Genomic DNA, 18801 nt, shown 5'->3' on the forward strand with positions numbered 1-18801 from the left:
GGTGGGATGGGGAGGAGAATAAAAAGAATGCAAAACTTGTGGGTTAAGAACAGTTTAATAATTGAAATTAAGTAAAATATAATGATAAAAGAAATAATACCAACAATAACAATATTGATAAAAATAATAGGGGATGATAAAAAAAGGTAAATGAAAAACTCAGAACACAAAAGTGATGCACAGTACAATTGCTCACCACTCACTGACTAATACCCAGCCTGATCCAAGCAGTGATCAGCCCCTTCTGGGTAACTTCCCCCTGTTTAGATGCTGAGCAGTCCTTGATCAGTTTAAGTGCTACTTTGCAACAACTGAAACATCAGTATGTTATCATTATTCACAGACTAAAGCCAAAACACAGCACTGTGCCATCTACTAGGAAGAAAAATAACTATCTGAGTTGAAACCAGGACACACACAATAGAAGTACAGCCTATCCCACATAGTTTGCTATATAGCCTGCCAAAGATTTGCAGTCTTAAAATTCCAAGTTCAGCTCCTTGTACTATGATCAGATTTTTCTATCCATAACCAAGCTCTGACCACAGCAACACAGAGCCAGGAAGAACATTCAAGAAATAAACTCAGCACCTATCTGTGTGGTTATGGATGGATCACCAACCACAGAAATGATGAAGCTGAAGAAGTAGCTACAGATGTGCTTTAGTTTGGAAACAAGCACCTGAATACTCCAGCCACTGTCATCTACTGTGGGTCTGCTGTAACACCCATGAGTTAAAGTCAACAGCAAGCCAACAGTTCGGATTAAAATTTTAAGCTCAGAAAATGTTTGCTTGTTTTTCCTCAAGATTTTACCAAGATTCAATTTGCTGCTTCTATTTCTTTATCACACCAGACCGCATGCCAAGGTCTATTACCATCATGACAGTGATAAAAACCTGAAATGAGCTCTTTGGTTGTTCCCTGCTGCTGCATTTCAGGCTGATGCCTGCAAATGCCATGTGGAAGTGTCCCCAATGGACTCAGCTGTGCTATGACCACTTACCCTTATTAGCCTGCAGCAAGAGTTGCTTCCCAGTGCCAGTGTTGCCTTTCCATAATTTTTCTTGACATTTCAGTGAGACTTTGGCACTGCCAAGACAGCTGATGGAGCTATGGAGGCCACAATGTACCATAATCATTATACAGTCCTATTGTACTCCAGCGTGACTTGCAATGATCAAGTAAAAGCATATATGTGTTAACAGCCTCAGAACATCCTAGGGTTGTATGTGACTAACATCAATGAGGCAAAGACATTTTTAAACTCAGAAGTTGAACAAGAACATTCAAGATTTCTTGTTTCATTAGCATATACCTGTAAGAGTGAAGAGAGAGAGTAGATAATAATGCAAATTAAGTACAGAGACTGTCCGAATGCCAGGAGGGAAATTCCAGTTGTCAGTGATGAAAGACAAGCTGTTTCCTAGAATACATAGCCAGGTTATGCAGGTAAGCTTATGCAGGTAAGCATGCTGCACAAGCTCCTTAACCCTCCTCCTCAGAAAATGCCATCTATAATGCAAGACTGAAGCTAGTGACACATAGGTAAACAGTCACAGTATCAAAAAAGCTTAATTTTTGCTGATCAGATGTGAACCATATGTAATCATAACAACCCTTAATCCAAAAAAATTCTAATATAAACCAAAGTCTCCTATGTCTGGTATCTAGGTTAACTAGATGACAACTTCTTGTCAAATTATTCAAATAAATCAAAAAGTTCCTGGAAGATATTACAGTCAATGAGTCTCATGAATGCTCATGGCTGTTCTCTGAAATTCAGAGTTTTCTGTCTTTGACCTCTTATCCAAGAAACCAGCTTTACAGAAGCCTTATACATCAACTGGATAGACATGCAGTTGACGGTGATTGCACCACAAGTAGTCCCCGTTAGCTGGTACTTTTCATATTGACCTCTCCTCTAAATGGATAATGTTTAGTAGTTTCAAAGGCAATGAAGCCATCAATATCTCTGTTTTTACACTTCCTTGACCTCAGCATGTGGCAAATACTGCTATGAGTTTTATCTTTTTTGTTCTGTTTGTTTTTAGTCTTTCAGTTAATCTGATGGCAACACATAGCATGAGGTTCAGAGATTTGAAGAAACACAGCCGAGGCATTCATATAACAGCTTGCTAAGAGACAAGCAATCACATTTTGCATAGTTGTCTTAATACTACTGATGATTTACAGGACAGCAATTGGTTGTCTCTCCAGGAAAGCATGTTTAAAATTATTTAAATTAAATGTTGCACTAAAGCATGTTTCTAGAAATACTGTGGTCTTAAAAGCTTGTCAAGTAGATGCCAGAGACCACACAGAAATCTAAAAATACTAATTAAGCCCTTCAAATGCTTGACATTGATATGTCTATTGTACATCTTCAAGCACCACACAGGTTAAAATAGTGCAGTTCACTGTGATATTGTAACTAGAGGCTGCTAACCGACCAAAATAATTTCTTATGCTTCTTACAACTAACTACCTTTTTGCTTTTGGGCAGTTTTTGAAAAATACAATTCTCATCCTTTAAACATGTGAACTCTTGCTGTTCCTACAGTCTCTTATAGTCCTTAGACAAAGGTTTGAAGCCTACAAACACACCCAAAACTAGAAGGATTGTAGTCTGACTACATAAAAAAAAATACTCCACCGCACCAGAATAGGCAGCTAGTCTTTTTTTTTGTTAAATACAGCTACTGTGTGTTAAATGTATCTAAACCCATGCTAACTTGAGAAGAATCAGCTTACTTGATCAAAGGAGCTCAAACTGGCAAAAGACAGCAGCAGTCTTGCCAAGTGCTACAAAAAGCCTCTGTTTCCACTTGTGAGCCAGACTGCTTAGTAGTGGTTTAATCCCCAGATTTCACTCTTCTGGGCTGATCTTTTTCCTTCAGCAATTCTTCCCTGCTTTGTCTTCCCTACAGAATTTCTCTACTCTGCATTTCCACTTTGCCAACTCACTACTAACAAAGCTTATCCCACACAAAGTAATATCGCATGGAATAAAATAATGTTGTGGAACTAGCAATTATTGTAAACCATATAGCTGTGCCTTATCTATAAAGAACCTTGGAGCTATTTAGAGAGATGGGCGAAATAAGAAGAAAACCTTCAGCCCATATAGCCATCCCAAAGCAGAATCCATTGTGAAATGCATTCTGTACTACGGAAAATATATGGAACCTACTCCAGCTTTATCTATGCTTACCACTGCAAAGTTGCTACACTATGAAGTTTTTAAAGTGAGGATTTTTTATTACTTCATACTACCTCAGAGTATTTGCTATTTAATTCTTATCACTGCTGGTCTTATTCCCTTAGCCAAAGGCACTATGGTAATAAAATAAACAATAGGTGTGAAAAGCAATCATTCTGCTCTGTGCAACTAAAAAAAATTAATTATCAATAGTATACACATATAAAAATAAATGCTTTACCTCATAAAAAAGTTTCAGGCTTTCAAAGTTAGTTAAGTTTGTCTGAAGGACAGAAAGGACAACATTTTTTTTGTCACCTACTTCCGATTCCCTCTCAGTCAGCAGGGAAAACCATATACTGGGAAACTATGATTTATCCAGTACTAAGATTCCCCTTCTTACTAACTTCAGATGAGATGTAATCAGCTTCCTTATGCTAGGCAACTAATATTGGTAGCTAAATTTAGAGAGGAAAAATTTCACCCTGATAAACTTCTACATCCAGCCAGAGATCTACAGCAAAACCACCTCCCACAGTCACATCCAAACTGTCAAGCTTTCTTTTTGCTCTTTAAGAAGGGAGGCAAATGACTGTTTCAAGTAGAAAATTCTAGTACTGTTTCAACAGTAGAAGATTGGGTTTGATGCTTCACATCTGTAATTTGTTCCCTTCTGCTTTGGAAGGCATTCATCCTTCTCAGGTGTAGCCAATAGAAATACTGCTGTTTACTGCAGTAGGATCAGCAGGAGCTCAGGTCTGTGGAACAGCTGTAACATAGATGAAGGCACCATGACAAAGCCTACTTCAGAACAAAAGCCTTAGTGTCTGTACAGCCAGGAGAAATATGTCAACCCTTACCTGAAGTGTGGCCATCAACTAGAAATTATTCATAGCCTTTTGAAGCTTTTTAATCTAGCAAGAGGCAGAGTTTAGAAGTCACTGCTTATTTCTGGAGGCACATGCTTGCTTTACCTCAAGGCCAGCTTTTGTCTGGTTTGTATCTCCAGCATCTTTCAAAGGGAAAAATTACAGTCTAGCATGTGTGCAAGGATAATTCAGTGATGGCTGTGAACTTCCTGTTACATGCCTGTCATTATTGACTGAGCAGGTTTTTGTACCTGTCTACAAGAAACTGGGCTTGGCCATGCTAGATGCTAGAGATACTAGAGTAGATGAATTTCCATTCTTCTGTGGCTGGGAGTTCATAAGTTAATAGAAGAGTTCTGTCTTCAGAGCTCTTCTGAACCCAAACACTACTTTCTGATAAAAGATTGATAAAAGTGAGGAAAACAGAGATTTAAATATTTCAAATATTTGCATTTGTGTGAGACGGGAGTAATGATGTGAGAGGGCATGAAGAAGAATAAAACTGTGCTTATCACAAAAAGCATTAAAAAAAATTAAAAGGGAGTAAGAAAAAAAATCATAAATCATAAGTGAAAGGATTGGGATAATATATTTTTGGAGTAAATGATGAATGATTTATAACAAATTGCACCTAACAGTAGCCCATAATGAAGAAATTCAATAAAAGCAGTTTCTAGTTTTAAAATAAAAACCCTGAATTGAATTGTAGAATGAAATCAGGAGAAGCATGGGACAAAGAGGAACTCACATGCAGTATCACAACACAGTCCAAATTCTAGCTACCAAGTAACCCTCTTTGAAGGTAAACTGTATTGTTGAAAAAGGATTATATGGGGTTTTTTTTAGACAAAGTTAATAGAATCTGAAATATACAAACATTGCCAATATTTCATTAAATTTAACAATATATATTCCTTCTTCTGTCAAACATAGAAGAATTTGCAAGTGTTTTCACACTTCCTTGATGTGTATCAGAGCTACAGTTAGGCATGTTTTTTTGGAGAAGTCTCCTTTTGTTAACTTAACCCTGCCCTGTCCTTTTGCATAAGGAAAAAGGAAAACTCCAAACACAGCTCCTGGCTGCAGCAATCAAGGTTGTATCCTTTCCTGGGTTCTGGTTAGCCTTCAGAGAATCAAGATACTCAAATATATCTACAGAAAAAAAAAAGAAAAAACAAAAAAAAAAAGAAAAAAAAACCCCAAACCAACCAAAAACCCCCAACAAACCAACTCCCCCAGCCCAGCTTTCTATTTTAATTCTATTACATTTTCTGATCGTGGACACCAAATTCCTAAGAAGGAATCAATGGTTCTTGTTTTCATCTTCTGTAAAGATTGTAGTACGCTTACTGCAGTTACTGACTGGTGAGAGAAAAACATATTTATGGCATATTGATGAATGCTAAAGAAAAAAAAATCATATAGATTAACCTGGGAATTTCTGCTAGCTGGCCAATAGTAATTGAGTTTGGGTGTTACTTACCTTTTTTAGTGAAGATCCATGTTTCCATTTCATGAAGTTGTTCTAGACTTACCTGTATGCAAATGAGAGCAAAATTTACTCATCTGTGTATATAGATTTCACATAGGAGTGAGAAGCAGAGAAATAACACTGTACAATCATGTCTTTATAATCAATCAGTAAAACATTTCATGACTTATTCTGAAAATGTATGTCGTGACAAATGAACAATATATTATTTTTAGATCCTTTCATATAGACTTCATTGCTTCAAATTGCTGCCAAAGTTGTTTCTACAAGTGGATAGATTAAATAGGTACATTGTACATCTCACTCTCCCAAACTGCCTCTTGCCAGAAGGTTCTATGTCCCCTTTTCTTCCCCCCCTATTTTATGTTGTACTGGGTGTGGCCCATGACTGCTTTGCAAACACAAATTTTCTTTTTCTGTTCTTCAAACCCATCCATGAGGTACAATCACACTCCAGCCCAGAGCCACGTGGCCACGCTGATCCAGTGCTGAGCCCAAGCTCACAAGACATGCTGAAAAATAAGGTATATTAGTTGATTTTTCCAGTTACCACGGTGATGTGTCTTTTTGGGAAGGACCTGTCTATATTCAGCCACCAAGCGTGAATACCTTAACATGCTCCTCTTTGCAGAAGTACAGATGGATAAACAACTCAAGAAAGTCTGGAAATATTCGAAGGCTCTTTGAAGCCATGGTCATAGCTATTCAGCTTTTATTTGAACCTCACAAGAGTTCATACAGATATCTGAACTGATGAACTGATCCTTTTTTCAGTAAAGTCAACAGCAAAATTCTCATTAACTTCCACAGCAACTGAATAAAATCACTAGATGCAAAACTTATTTATTTTAAATTATGCAGTTAAAGTGACAACTTCTGTTTGAAAAAAAAGTTACTGGCTCTTACAGCTGTAAAGCAGAAAACGGTAACACTAACGGCCCAACTCTATAGGCTTAAAAACTCCTCATTAACTTATTTAAATGGCATCATTCTAAAGCTGAGCTCATAAACACCGAGTGCCTGGCACTTCTGAGACTAAAAAGGGAAAATTCATATGACAGGAGAAATCCAGCTATTTCTGTCCTCAATTTATGGCAAACTTGTGTCTCAGTTGTACGTCTCCCCTTCCAGAGTGGAGCGTAGCAGAGCAGGCTTACCACTGCTGTACAGCATGATTGTGCCTTTGATGTATTGGTCAACATACATGATTTGAGAATCAGGCAGAACTGAATGTTCCTTGTTGGAAAGATTTTAGCATAAAATTTAGCTTTATGTTAAAGCTGCAAACTGTGGTACAAACTTTTTATTTGCATCAGTGTAATTTCCAGGGATTTTTTGTTGTTGTTATTGATTTTTTTCTTTTTTTTTTTAATATGTAGAAGGCACTTTCCTTCTGAATTTTGGACTTACGTACAAATAACACTATATTTTAAAGCACATTTTCGTGCCTGATAGTGCTCATAAATCAGGTAGTTGTAATAATTTCTGTGAGGGGGTGTTCATGTGTGTGAGAAGATAGGCAAAATTGGACAGTGAGATGAGGCATGATGAACATTAAAGGTCTGTAAGCTGATCGATAGCTGGTGTAAATTGTAAGGGCTTCATTGATTTCAATGGTCCTACGATACTAATTCAGCTGGTGTTAAAAAAAATGTCATGAGCTCAGCATCTGATCAGTAACAGTGGAGAATGCAGAATGAGGTACAGGTGTTACCTCCACACTGAGTACTTGCATTTACCATTGAATTGACTGTGCATGGTGCAGAAAGGTTTATTGGTGCTTTTTGAAATCTCTGCTTGCTGGAGCAGTGCATGTGAGTACACATGTGGAGAGAAAAATGCATATATATATATAAGAAGGCAGTTTCTGTGACAAATAAATACTTAACATGGCTTTTACTGTTGTGATAGTAATTTTATCTAAAAAAAAACAACCCCCGACATTTTGAGGTACTCTATGAAAATTACATGTCCAGATTTGTTGCATTTATATGAGGTTTTTCATTTGTCCCAGTAGCAAGGGAAACTGAACTCAGAACAGGCTTTAACCCACAGCTTAACATACAACACTTAAATTCCTCTTAGAAACTGAAGCTTATTACAGAAATGATAGTTTCTCATGTATAGAAATTACTGCGAACTGTAATGTCAACAAACAGCAATGAAGCCAGGTTGCACATAAAAATCTGCACATCCTTGGTGATTCTCAATTTTTTTTTTAAACATTTTCCACCAGATAGATTTCATTACCTTGTTCTAACCATTTCCCATTTCACGAAGTTTTCACTGAATCTGTAAATAAAAAAATAATTATATAATAGCATTAACAGAACCTAATAGAAAAGGGACTTTGCAAATGGCCAGTGATTAACTGCTGCACAGTTCTCTTGAATGTCTTATGAAATGCCACTAATTTCTAGTCTGCCTACAAACGTATTGATGTGCCAGAAACAAGACAAATTAGAAAGTTCGGAGTAAAAGCCAGTTTGCTGTTTTCAAATTGCTCATATTTAGTTGGAGACCTCAGAAGGGCATCTAAATCTTATTGTATTATTATTTCAAATAGAAAAAGAGATTTTAATGATATTTGAAAAATTCCCTTAGCTTACAGACTGAAAATAATGCAGAACTGTTGCAACAGATATTTTGACAAGAGCTCTGAATGAAAAATAACAAAACCTCTGCAGGGAGTTTCTCATTAACCTAATTTATTTGGGAGCACATTTTCTCAATAATAATTAAATTATCTAATGTTTGCTTACATTAAAAAGTGATCATCTGTAACAGTTCATTACTAGAAAAAGGGAGGAAAAAGGCCAATATTTTAAACTAACATCACAGGAAAAGAAAAAAAACCCAACAACTTACAAACATCAAAGGAATTCCATGATGTTTGTCAGCTTCCTATAAGGTCAACTGTTTCATCTCTAACGAAGTTGGCAACAGAAATTCCAGCATTTTCAGTGCAGTGGTGTCTTTAAAGCTGTAATATTCATTTGTTAGATCTTTATTCATCTGTTTTTCAGGGTGCTTCAATAACCAAAATATCCAATTATTAAAGTCTTGTGACACAGGAATCCATGTTTAATACAGACAAGGAAAAATATAATTCAATTTTCTTATGGACCACTGTATTCCGGTAGTTCATGCATGCCTTTCAAGTCTTTGGTGGATGGAGAATACCAGCTATAGCCAACTGAAATACCATCGAGCAAAATGTGGTTTTATCTGCTTTATTTCTCCTAGAAATGTCAGCACAGCACATTATATTGCCTGTAATTTTAATAGCTAAATGAGACAATGATTCCATTGTTATTTTTTTTCTCAAAATGGTAGAATACATTTTCTTAAAAAGGTCCGCAAACATATTTACAAAAGTGTGAAAGCAATAAATGCAGGCTTTTTATATTTTTACTGAACTTACAAAGACTGACTGGTTTCCTAATTTTATTGGAAATCTGGTCCAAGGATGATACAAGAAATTAAATATCACACTCAGTTTTGCTTTCCTATAGGCTACTGTGGAAAATAAATCAAACAGTAAGTATTTTTAAAAGAACAAACTGATATTCAATGAAGCATAATGAAGATATTCCAAACCCACTTCCTATATTTTAATTTTGTTTCAGCTTTAAAACACCTCTTGCTCTTTCTTAATGCTATAGTAAAATGGGGGACACCATCTTACTTTTGGAAAGCCAGCTGCTGTAATGTTATTATAAAGTAGCCACTAAAATATCATTCACAGTATCTGTATCACAGGAATGGCCTTTTTTTTTTTTCCCCCCAAACAGGCATGATTAAATTTGCATTACTGCCTCCATCTTTCACATATTAAATACTGCTGGCTGACAGAAATAAAGTGTAGTGTCATGCTTGGTTTACCTAAATCATTTATTTTGTAACTAATAAAAGTAAACAATTACCAGATACTGTATATAGAGAGATATATAGGTATATGGCCACAATAAACTATAGTAAAGAGTTATTTTGGTTTTGATAAAGTTAAGAAAAGCACATAAAATCATATTTCATGAATATCATGTTTTATGGCCATCAGTATTTTTGTGTGTTTTTTTGTTTTGTTTCATCAACATAGCAAAATACAATCTTCCTATTAAACAATAATTATCAGATGGCAGACAATTTTTTTTATTGGTTTACATTGGCAGGTCACAGTCTAAAAGCACAACCACATCAGGCAGAAATTGCACATAGACCATCCTGGATTTTGAAGACTACTTTTTATGCTTCTACCAAAAGACCTTAATTTAAAACTGGGGACTGTAATAAGCACTAATGAAATACATCGATTGTTTGTTTTGGTCTTTTTTTAATAGCTAAATAAAATGACTGAAATTGTAGTACTTTATTTTGCTTTCAGCTTCAATTTTAACATCTGTGCTTGGAGTTAGCAAACATGCTTTGAACCTCCTAGCAATTGTTTATGAAGCTTCAGTCAACCAAATAAAACCCAGGTGATTTTTTTGTCCATCATGGAATACTGCAGATTTATTTCAATTAGGCCTGTTCCTTGGATTATTTTTGGTGTTGGTATTTGTGTTTTTAACTTATTCCTGAGGACTAGGGGAGACGTGTGTAATACTATTACATCATACAGTCACAATGTCAGTACTTTTGTAAGAAATGATCATAGCTGGGACTGGCCCATAAATATGCAGTTGTATTAGTTGTAGAAAGCATGTTTATGTCTTCAAAAACCAGACTGGTCTTAAGATATTACTCTTTATTTGAGACAGTTACCATTACTTCATTAAAAAATGACAAAACAGCAATAAACATTTTAGCTCTTTAATGAGCAAAGATCAGGTCTCTTAGCATTGGAATAATATTCGTTATCCAGATTATCTTTATTTCACTCAGTGACCAGTAATATGGCCAAGAAGTACAAAGTAATTTTCCATCAAGTAGTATACAATTTTCGTGTGTAATAAGCTTTCATTCTTGAAAAAGAGTAACTGAAAAGAAATGTTTCTGTTACTGCAGTTAGTTTGTCAGAGAAAGTTCTTCGCATTATCTTACAAACTATCAAAATTGCTAGTAATTTGAAAAAATGTAAAAAAAAATCACATAACTTTAGTCTAATAGAAATATAGTACAGATAAGAGAGAAAGTATTTATCAGGGATGTGCTCTTAAGTCCATCTCAATTATTTCTTTTATATAAATGTACATCTGATTACATATACAAACATTTTGAAAGGACCATGATATATAATAACTGGAAAGCAACAGGGGAATGAAAAATTTCTTGTTATTTTAGAACATTCATTTCAAATCACACAAACATATGTAGTATTCAGATTTTAAAATTTCAAGTTGTTGGCTCTCTCCCCATTCTTACATATACTCTTTTTCTACACTGTTGCCATCTGGTCTAGAGAATTCATTTGAATGGCAAAGCTAATGTATAGCAATTAACGTATTGCAAGTAAACTTTTTAACATGCAACATGAGTTTAAACAATAAGCTGAAAGGTGTAATCAAAGTGGTAACACTGGGGCATTTCTGTATTGCAAAATATCATTGCAATTAAATTTTTGGACACACTTCAACAATTTGAACTAAATATATTGTAATTAAATCATAGCAAATCATAAATCCTTCATCAAAAGATATTCCATGAAAATTATAGTTATGTTAAAGTTAGGAATTATTTAGATGGAAAGGAAAAAGAACATAAATAACAGAGACTTTTTTTGTCTGGGATTCCTATCAGTGAGGGTTCACCCCTGTATATCTAAAATGCTGTATATACCTTGAAGAACTGTTGCAATTCCTTCTGTTTCTGAAGCCATCATGAAACATTTTACTGTAATTACTTTTGCCCCTTTAAAAAACTTCTTTAGGTTATTCCAATTGATGAAGAAAGCTTCTATTAAAAACTCCAAATGGGATGAGAAGAATTTTAATTACGGTTTAATCAGCAGCACAGCCACCAAGCATATAAATTATCATGCACATCGTGCTAAAAATATCCAGTTTCCTTTATTCCCACAACTTTTATACTGACAGCACTTATGTGATAATGTTGTACCTGCCAGGCTATAAAACTTCTTAGACTGGCAGATTTCAGCATGAGCCCCTTTCTAAGGCCTTAACAGCATTGGTGCTTTGTGTACTTATTCAAATATGTAAATATGGTCTACACAAGAAAACACGTCCAAATAAAAATTGGTGAAAATTATCTGACATTCCATTAGTGTGTCCCTTGTGCATATTTATAGATTTTTAAAATTTTCAGTCATATTTCTTTCCTGTTTGTGTTGCACATGCCTAATTCCATTATGTAACTTAAATCTTCAAAAAATTAATACTTGAATGTGAATGAAAATATCATTCAGGACAACTGCTTCAAGCAATTGCAAACAGTTGTTTGGTTTGGTTTTTTTTTTGTTATTTTGTTTTCTTTCTTTCTTAAGTTCATTTGTTATATGTACAATTCACTTTTGCAAAACCCCAAAAGTTCTTGATATGTATATTCACATATTATTCCTCCATATTTAAATAGTAAGAGTCTTGTAGGTTGAAAGCCAAGTAATCTTCAGTTATATCACCTACTGTAATCCATCAAAAAATAAAGTTTGTTTCGTCTTGTCTGGCTATACCCTGGTTGTTGAGTGTGAATGGGGATGGGGATGAGGATGGGGCAGAGTATTGTTCTGTCCTCCAGTAAATGTATTGAATGTGTGTAGGGGTTGAATCCCTGGTATAGTGTTGGGGATCATTGTGATGGTGTTAGGTGTCATTAGGGGAATATCATCAGGAGACCTTCTCATAGCTAGCGTGTAGTCTGGGGGACAGGCGGTCCTAAGAACCACCTCATGTGGATGGATGGACTCACATTCATGATCCAAGTCAGTGTGCTTCATTTGGAGGGACATTATCTCCTCTTCTTGTGCATGGGTAAGATCATTGGTAGTAGAACGTTGTGGGCTACATCGCCTATGAACATCATGTCTCCGCTTGTCTTTTTTGTAGTACAATGCTGCAAAGGCCAAAATGTTCAGGAACAGCAAAGATGCACCAACTGCAATAGTAACACTCAATTCTGTTGAATAGTCCCTTTGATCCACTGAAAATGGGCTTGGTTGTTGTTTGGGATCATCTTGTTTGGCTGTAGGAAAGGCTGAAGTAACAGAAACAGAATTTTTCCTTGTTGGTCTGAACGTATTATCAGTTGACGGCACTTTAGTTGTGGTAGAGGTATACTGTGAAATGTCATTAAGATTGTGCAGATGAGGTACCAGTTCCAACCAAAGGTTCACTTTGTTGGCCCTATAATGTTCTTTAACTCTTGGCTTTAGTCCAATGTGAAGATACAGTTGGTCTTTCTGAGAATATCTGGTCCATGCTACTTCTTCAAAACGATTTGGTTTTGTATGGATGAATTTTGTATCCTGTGGTACTGGTTGATTTGGGTCACTAAAAAAAAAAATAAAAAAATCTCCAATGTTACAAAATATTTCAAAAGGAATTATAAAATTAACATAATTAAGATTTCATACTTAATATTTAAGTCTGCCTTTGGACAGAGCAGAATGCGATTTCCTAAAATTAGAGGCCTTAATAATCTTGATTAGAAACACATTATGCAAATGAACCCTTCTTTTACATAGCCTTCAGAGACTTCCCTAGTTCTCCAAAAGGCTGGTATCTCTCACCCTGAATGTTTCTTGCTGCTGAGGATAGATTGCCAGTAATGTGGTAATGGGGACAAATGTCTGAGAGACCAGCATGCGAGTACATTAAGCTTTGCTTTCCTATTTTAGCAACACGAAGCTCAGCATTTCAGTTCATACGAGGTTCTGTGGCCATGAGGTGAAAGACCATGGCAGGGCATAGCTCAGCATAATACAAAGTGACTTAGAAGTCCAACAGTTGAAGGTAGGAAAGTGTTTTGAAATACCAGTGAAAGAAGAATTAATGAAAATGACAAAACTTTGCAATTCTAAAGTCACATATTTTATGGTCAGAATTGTAAATTTAAACCACAAAACATTATTAAAATAAGCTGTAATATATTTGATGCTATATTTATGTAATTTTCTGTCTCATGGAATGAAAATATTATCAGTGCAGGGGTAAAAGTTACTAATGTAACCATTTTTAATTATACACGTTAAATGCTTAGTTTTGGACTGTTCTGGGGGTACCTTAACTATTTTTCGTGTTCAAAGTATTTTTTTTTTTAACACAGAGAAAGTTCTCAAAGTTATTTTTCCCTCATTTTGCTAGAATGTGTAAGTGAGCTGAGTGACATTACAATAAACATAATTATCCCACCCAATTCTTAGTCTCTTATTCATTCTGCAAGTACAGAGGCATTCCCAAGGGAGGTAACCAAGTGAAAGCACTGCATCTTTATATCCTGAGTATACAAGACTATTCGTTATTTGGTACTCACCCAGTTTTTGCAAAGTTTGTCCAATATGTCATCACCACTGCACTTAGCATGACATCATTTTTGGAGAAATTACAAGGAAATAATTCAGTAGGACCAATCATGGGGATTCCTAGTACGTAAGGAACCTCATCTCCATGGGCTGCATCTGCCCATGCAGGTACCTGATCTGTCTGGCAATGATGGTAGAAGGCATAGAAATACGTAGGCGATCCAAAATTTGAGTGAAGATCTGCTGTAGCCACTGCTGGTGCAACCCACTGGTGATCAGTAAACAAAGCCAGCAGCGTTTTCCTTCTGGTCTCTGGATTGTGTCGATCTGCCCAGTCTGTGTACATAAATTTAATAGTTTCCCTCAATATATCTTTGCCTTCAGGGTATCCATATAAGTTATCGACAAAATTAGAAACAGCAAAGTCAAAATCACTAGCCGATATGCCATCTTCACTATCCACAATATTTTCAACAAATTTTAACCCTTCTCCTTGGTTAACTCCCAACATGATGTCATAATTGAGGAACTCTCCTTGTTCCATCAATATCTGAGGATCATCTGGTATCACATCGCCATCAATTACTGGTCCAAAGGCTATATGGTATCTTGCTGGTTGAATGTCCTGGTCGACAAGTTCTCTGTAAGGCTTCTTCTGTAGACATTCTACCAATTCTACAGTGTCTGACATGTTGCAACCAACTTTTGTAGCCAACATCCTGGCATATTTTGCAGGCTGAAAACTAACTGCCCAGCTGGAGAGAGCTGTTCCACTTTGAGCTATTGCTCTCTGAAAGAGACCTGTGGGGAGAAATATTTGAAAACTACTGAAGTGACCTTGAAACAGCTACATACTTGAAAGATTCAAAGGAGTTCTTTGAAACAATAGAGAACTTTACCAGAAGATATAGTTAATAGACCTTAAATACACAAGATGGTGAGATCTGACTGTCATTGTACCTACAGGTAATATATACAAAATAAATGCAGTATGTGTAGAAATTGAAGCAAATTATTCTACCTCAATGTAGTCCAGCTGAGGAACAGATATTCAAAAGAAACTCAAGAAGAAAAAGAAGTGGCATTACCTTACGTAGGATAACACTATTAGCTTGAAAGAAATTGCAAAAGTTAAAGCAATTTATAGGTTGGAGGAAAAGCCAACATGTTTCTGAAATGGACTTAATTTCTGGGTATTGTCCAACCAGCAGCAATATGTGTGCATACAACTGGGTGCCAAATAAAGCCAATTACTGTTTTTTTTTTTTATGATTTTGTTGGGATTAAACTTGGTTTGAGAGGTACAGTGCTTTTGAATTGTATATCATAGCAAAAGTTTATATTCTGGAGTAACAGATAAGAAGGTACAAGGCAGCTATTAAATTTATAAGCGTCTAAGTCAAGATGCTTTCTCATAAAGTTTTTTTTCGTAAAGGTTTACAGTCATCACACTTACATAAAAAGGGATATTATATATTTTATACTACTTAGCCTTGTAATTCAGAGATTTAAACATATGTTCAGATATTCATTTAGGGGAGAGAGAGAAAGATCTGGCACTGCCTATAAACTCGCAGCAAATCCCAGACTTCAGTGCAATTAATTTGAATTTATGCTGATTTAACTAGCATTCTGGACCAAGAATTCTACTCACATAAATAACAAAATATGTTTAAATTGACATTTCCCTCTCCCTGCTGTAAGCATTTTTGAGCATATCATGGATGAAGGCCTCACTCCCTTTAGTCAGTGAATCAATCTGAGTTTTTTGCTTTAAACATTAATGCAGTCAAAACTCCACCCTTGTCCTGGCACTTCTTATGCTCCCTTTGTGTTGGGGCTTTGCCTTTTCCTGCTCCCTTTGGGGAGAGTAATTCCAGTTCTTAAAGAGATATTTAATCTGAACCTTGCACAAAAGAATGCTCTCTAATGTCAGAAAATCAGACCATATTCAGGTAACTGTCATCTTTCTCATTTTTTTTTGCTTTTGTATAGAACCTCATGCAGTTCATTTCAGTAGCACATCTTTTGCACTAATTACTGTAAAATATTTTATACTGAACCTTATCTCCTGTATCTCACTGTGGGTAATACAAAATGGTCTATCGCATAGGTAAGTTATGCTGATTTAAGATACACGGGTCAAAATTTGGTTTTACTTATGCTGATAGGCACCTGGAGTAATTCCACTGACTTTGGTGTAGTTGCTTAGGGACTGGAAATGACATCTGGCCTCACTAAATCTTGCTAAGAATGTATCTTCAGTCCAATGCTTAATGAATAAATAGCTGGATGCTCTCACTAAAGGAACTGGCATTAAGGCGCTCACCTTACCTCAGACTTTTATTCCAGTAATGCAAAAGATGATAGCATTTACTTTGATACGTAACTTATTAGTATTGATAAAAAACTTCTGTAGTCTCTAAATGAAGTCAGAGACATGCCTTTGCAGCACCACACCTCAGAAGTTAGTTAGAATCAGTTGCTGGCAAAAAACATTGTACAAGCTTCTGAGGATTTTTAAAATCATTATAGACTGTATTAGGTCCAAATCCAAAAGTCTTAAAATCAGATAGGTGTACTGAAATATATTGAAATATGTAATCTCAAGCCTCTCCTTAAATTTATGAGAAGTCATATCCAAGATATTATTTCATTGCAAGCTATGGGTAAAAAAAAATAAGAAAGAACTTGAGCTATAAAGCAGGTAAAAATATATTTGCATGTTTATAAGGTCAGATACTGAGCTAGTATAAATCAGCTCAAAGTCAGTGGAATTATGCAGAGGATCCAGGCTTTGTAATAAACGTAACTAAATGACAAAACCAAATTTTCACAAAGATGTATTTCACGATACTTCATAAGTTTCTTTTTTGCATATTGTGTAAATCTATTTTTATTGCTTTATTAAATATCTCTGAACAAGGACGGAAAGTGTAAGCTACATATTAAGAAAATGCTGATATAAACACTATGACTTACAAAGTGCTACATAAACGTTAAACGCTGGAATAAGTAAAAATGGTCAAGTCCTCTGGCCCTAAAGTTATCATAGGAAATGAAACTCAACATCCCTCCATCTGCTTAAGACTTCTTATGGAAATATTCCTCCTCTTAAACCATTTGGTGAAAAATGAGCAATAGTATGAAAAATTATTTTATTTCTGTCACATAATTCTTGGCAGAAATTGGAACCACACAGGATGGAGAACTACATTTTTATCTGAAAATGTGTATGATTATTATAGCTTATGGGCTTCAGACTGACGGGAAGATTTAAATGTTCAATGGCCCATATTGCTTTTGACTTCTATTCAAAGCCTCACCAAAGTAAGTAATAATAATTTGCATATATTCATCCACATTTTCAGAGCACTTTCTGAAGATGGGTGCTTTTCTGCCCACTTGCAGATGGGCACTATGAACAGCACTATCTTGAAATAGGCTGAATGCTTCCTCTCAACTACCAAGAGATTCTTTCAAAAGGAAGTAAGGAAGCAAAGAGAGCATCTGAATTTACAGCTTATAAAGAAATTGGTTAAAACATAAAACAAAAGGGTTTTTTTTGAAAATGCTAAGATATTTGAAAAGGTTTGAAAACTTGAAATAACGTTTCTTTCTTGAAGTTGACCAATTTTGATTTCAGTATCTTTTTTTCAATGGCAGGTCTAACCATCCTGAAATGCAACATAACATACATGGGGTGTGGCACATTGTTCTGTTTAATACAAATTTCAGTAAAGCATGGTTTTGCTTTCTTATAGAAGAAAACCTCAGAACTTTACTTTCACAATTGGATTTTAAGTATACATTCTTAAGTCCTCTCCAGTCTTCTCCTGAATCTTTTGATCTGCTATGTTGAAAGATTACTGCATTTTCCCAAACCAATTCTGCTCCTGGCAGAATTTGGCCATGTGTTAGAACATGACAGGGGAAAATTTGCTGATAAGAGGCAACATAAGACTATCCAGATCTTGTAAATTCACATTAATGTCCTGTTACATCAAGAAGATCGAGATTAAGATCAAGTGAGAATCAGGGGAGAATAAATCAGGCCTCCTCACTCAACCTTAAGCTAAATACTCTATGACAAAAGTTATTTTTGTGAGTTCTGATGAAAAAAGATGGTGCAGTGTGACCCTCAGATTACAGTATAATCAGGTAACGCTTACATCTTGTTCTTACAGGCCAGTTTATAAATATGTCCTATTTAAGGGCAGGTAGTTATGGGAAACAGATTACATTAAAAATCAAATTGTGGAAATAGTCTAAAATTTAAACCAGAATCTATTTTCCACTAGATTTTTCTTGTAAAAGCTGTATTTTTCTATAATTTAAGATAGTATAAAGGCCTGATCTAAAGAGTCTATCACTTCTATTGACCGCAGTGGGGTCTGCATCATGACTTTGGGTAAATGAAGCTCTTTTAACGTCAGTAGAATTATTTTTTTACGACTGGCCAATTAGTCCCCCATGGAGATACAGAAATATCAATTAGTGGAGGATTGCATGCACAGGGCACAGTGTGATGTCCTGGTAAAACTAAACAATACAGATAAAAATGTGTGAAAACATTGAGACAAATGTAATATGATCAATAAGCAATAGCCATGCAAATGAGAGAAACTCTGTGGAACTGTGGTGCAAAAATCATAGGGAAAAAATTGGATGCCTCAAACAGCATGGTTTTAATTCCCTGCTGTCTGCCTCAACTAGAGAGAAAAGCTGTTAGTTATGGAATAGGGAAAAAAACATATAGAAAAAAATCCATTTGCAACTTGGATGCTTTGACAATTTTGGATCATGCATGCAAAACATTCAA

General features: G+C 35.5%; 1 protein-coding gene across 9 annotated transcripts in view; it reads right to left on the reverse strand.

Annotated features, from left to right (window-relative positions):
* Positions 1 to 8780: 8780 nt before the first annotated feature.
* The window catches only part of NLGN1 (neuroligin 1), a 475678-nt gene continuing 465657 nt past the window's right edge, over positions 8781 to 18801 (reverse strand). For all 9 annotated transcript variants that reach the window (XM_057411582.1, XM_057411581.1, XM_057411583.1 and 6 more), the window contains 2 exons: positions 13991 to 14780; positions 8781 to 13008 (listed from right to left, as the gene is read on the reverse strand). In XM_057411582.1, the coding sequence (XP_057267565.1) occupies positions 12186 to 13008; positions 13991 to 14780 (1613 nt within the window). In that variant the 3' untranslated portion in view covers positions 8781 to 12185. The remainder of the gene's footprint in view (positions 13009 to 13990; positions 14781 to 18801) is intronic.

This window comes from Pezoporus wallicus, unplaced genomic scaffold (assembly GCF_028554395.1).
Source record: "Pezoporus wallicus isolate ANWC-B61680 ecotype Strahan unplaced genomic scaffold, APGP_CSIRO_Pwel_v1 contig_6899, whole genome shotgun sequence".
Taxonomy (NCBI): domain Eukaryota; kingdom Metazoa; phylum Chordata; class Aves; order Psittaciformes; family Psittacidae; genus Pezoporus; species Pezoporus wallicus.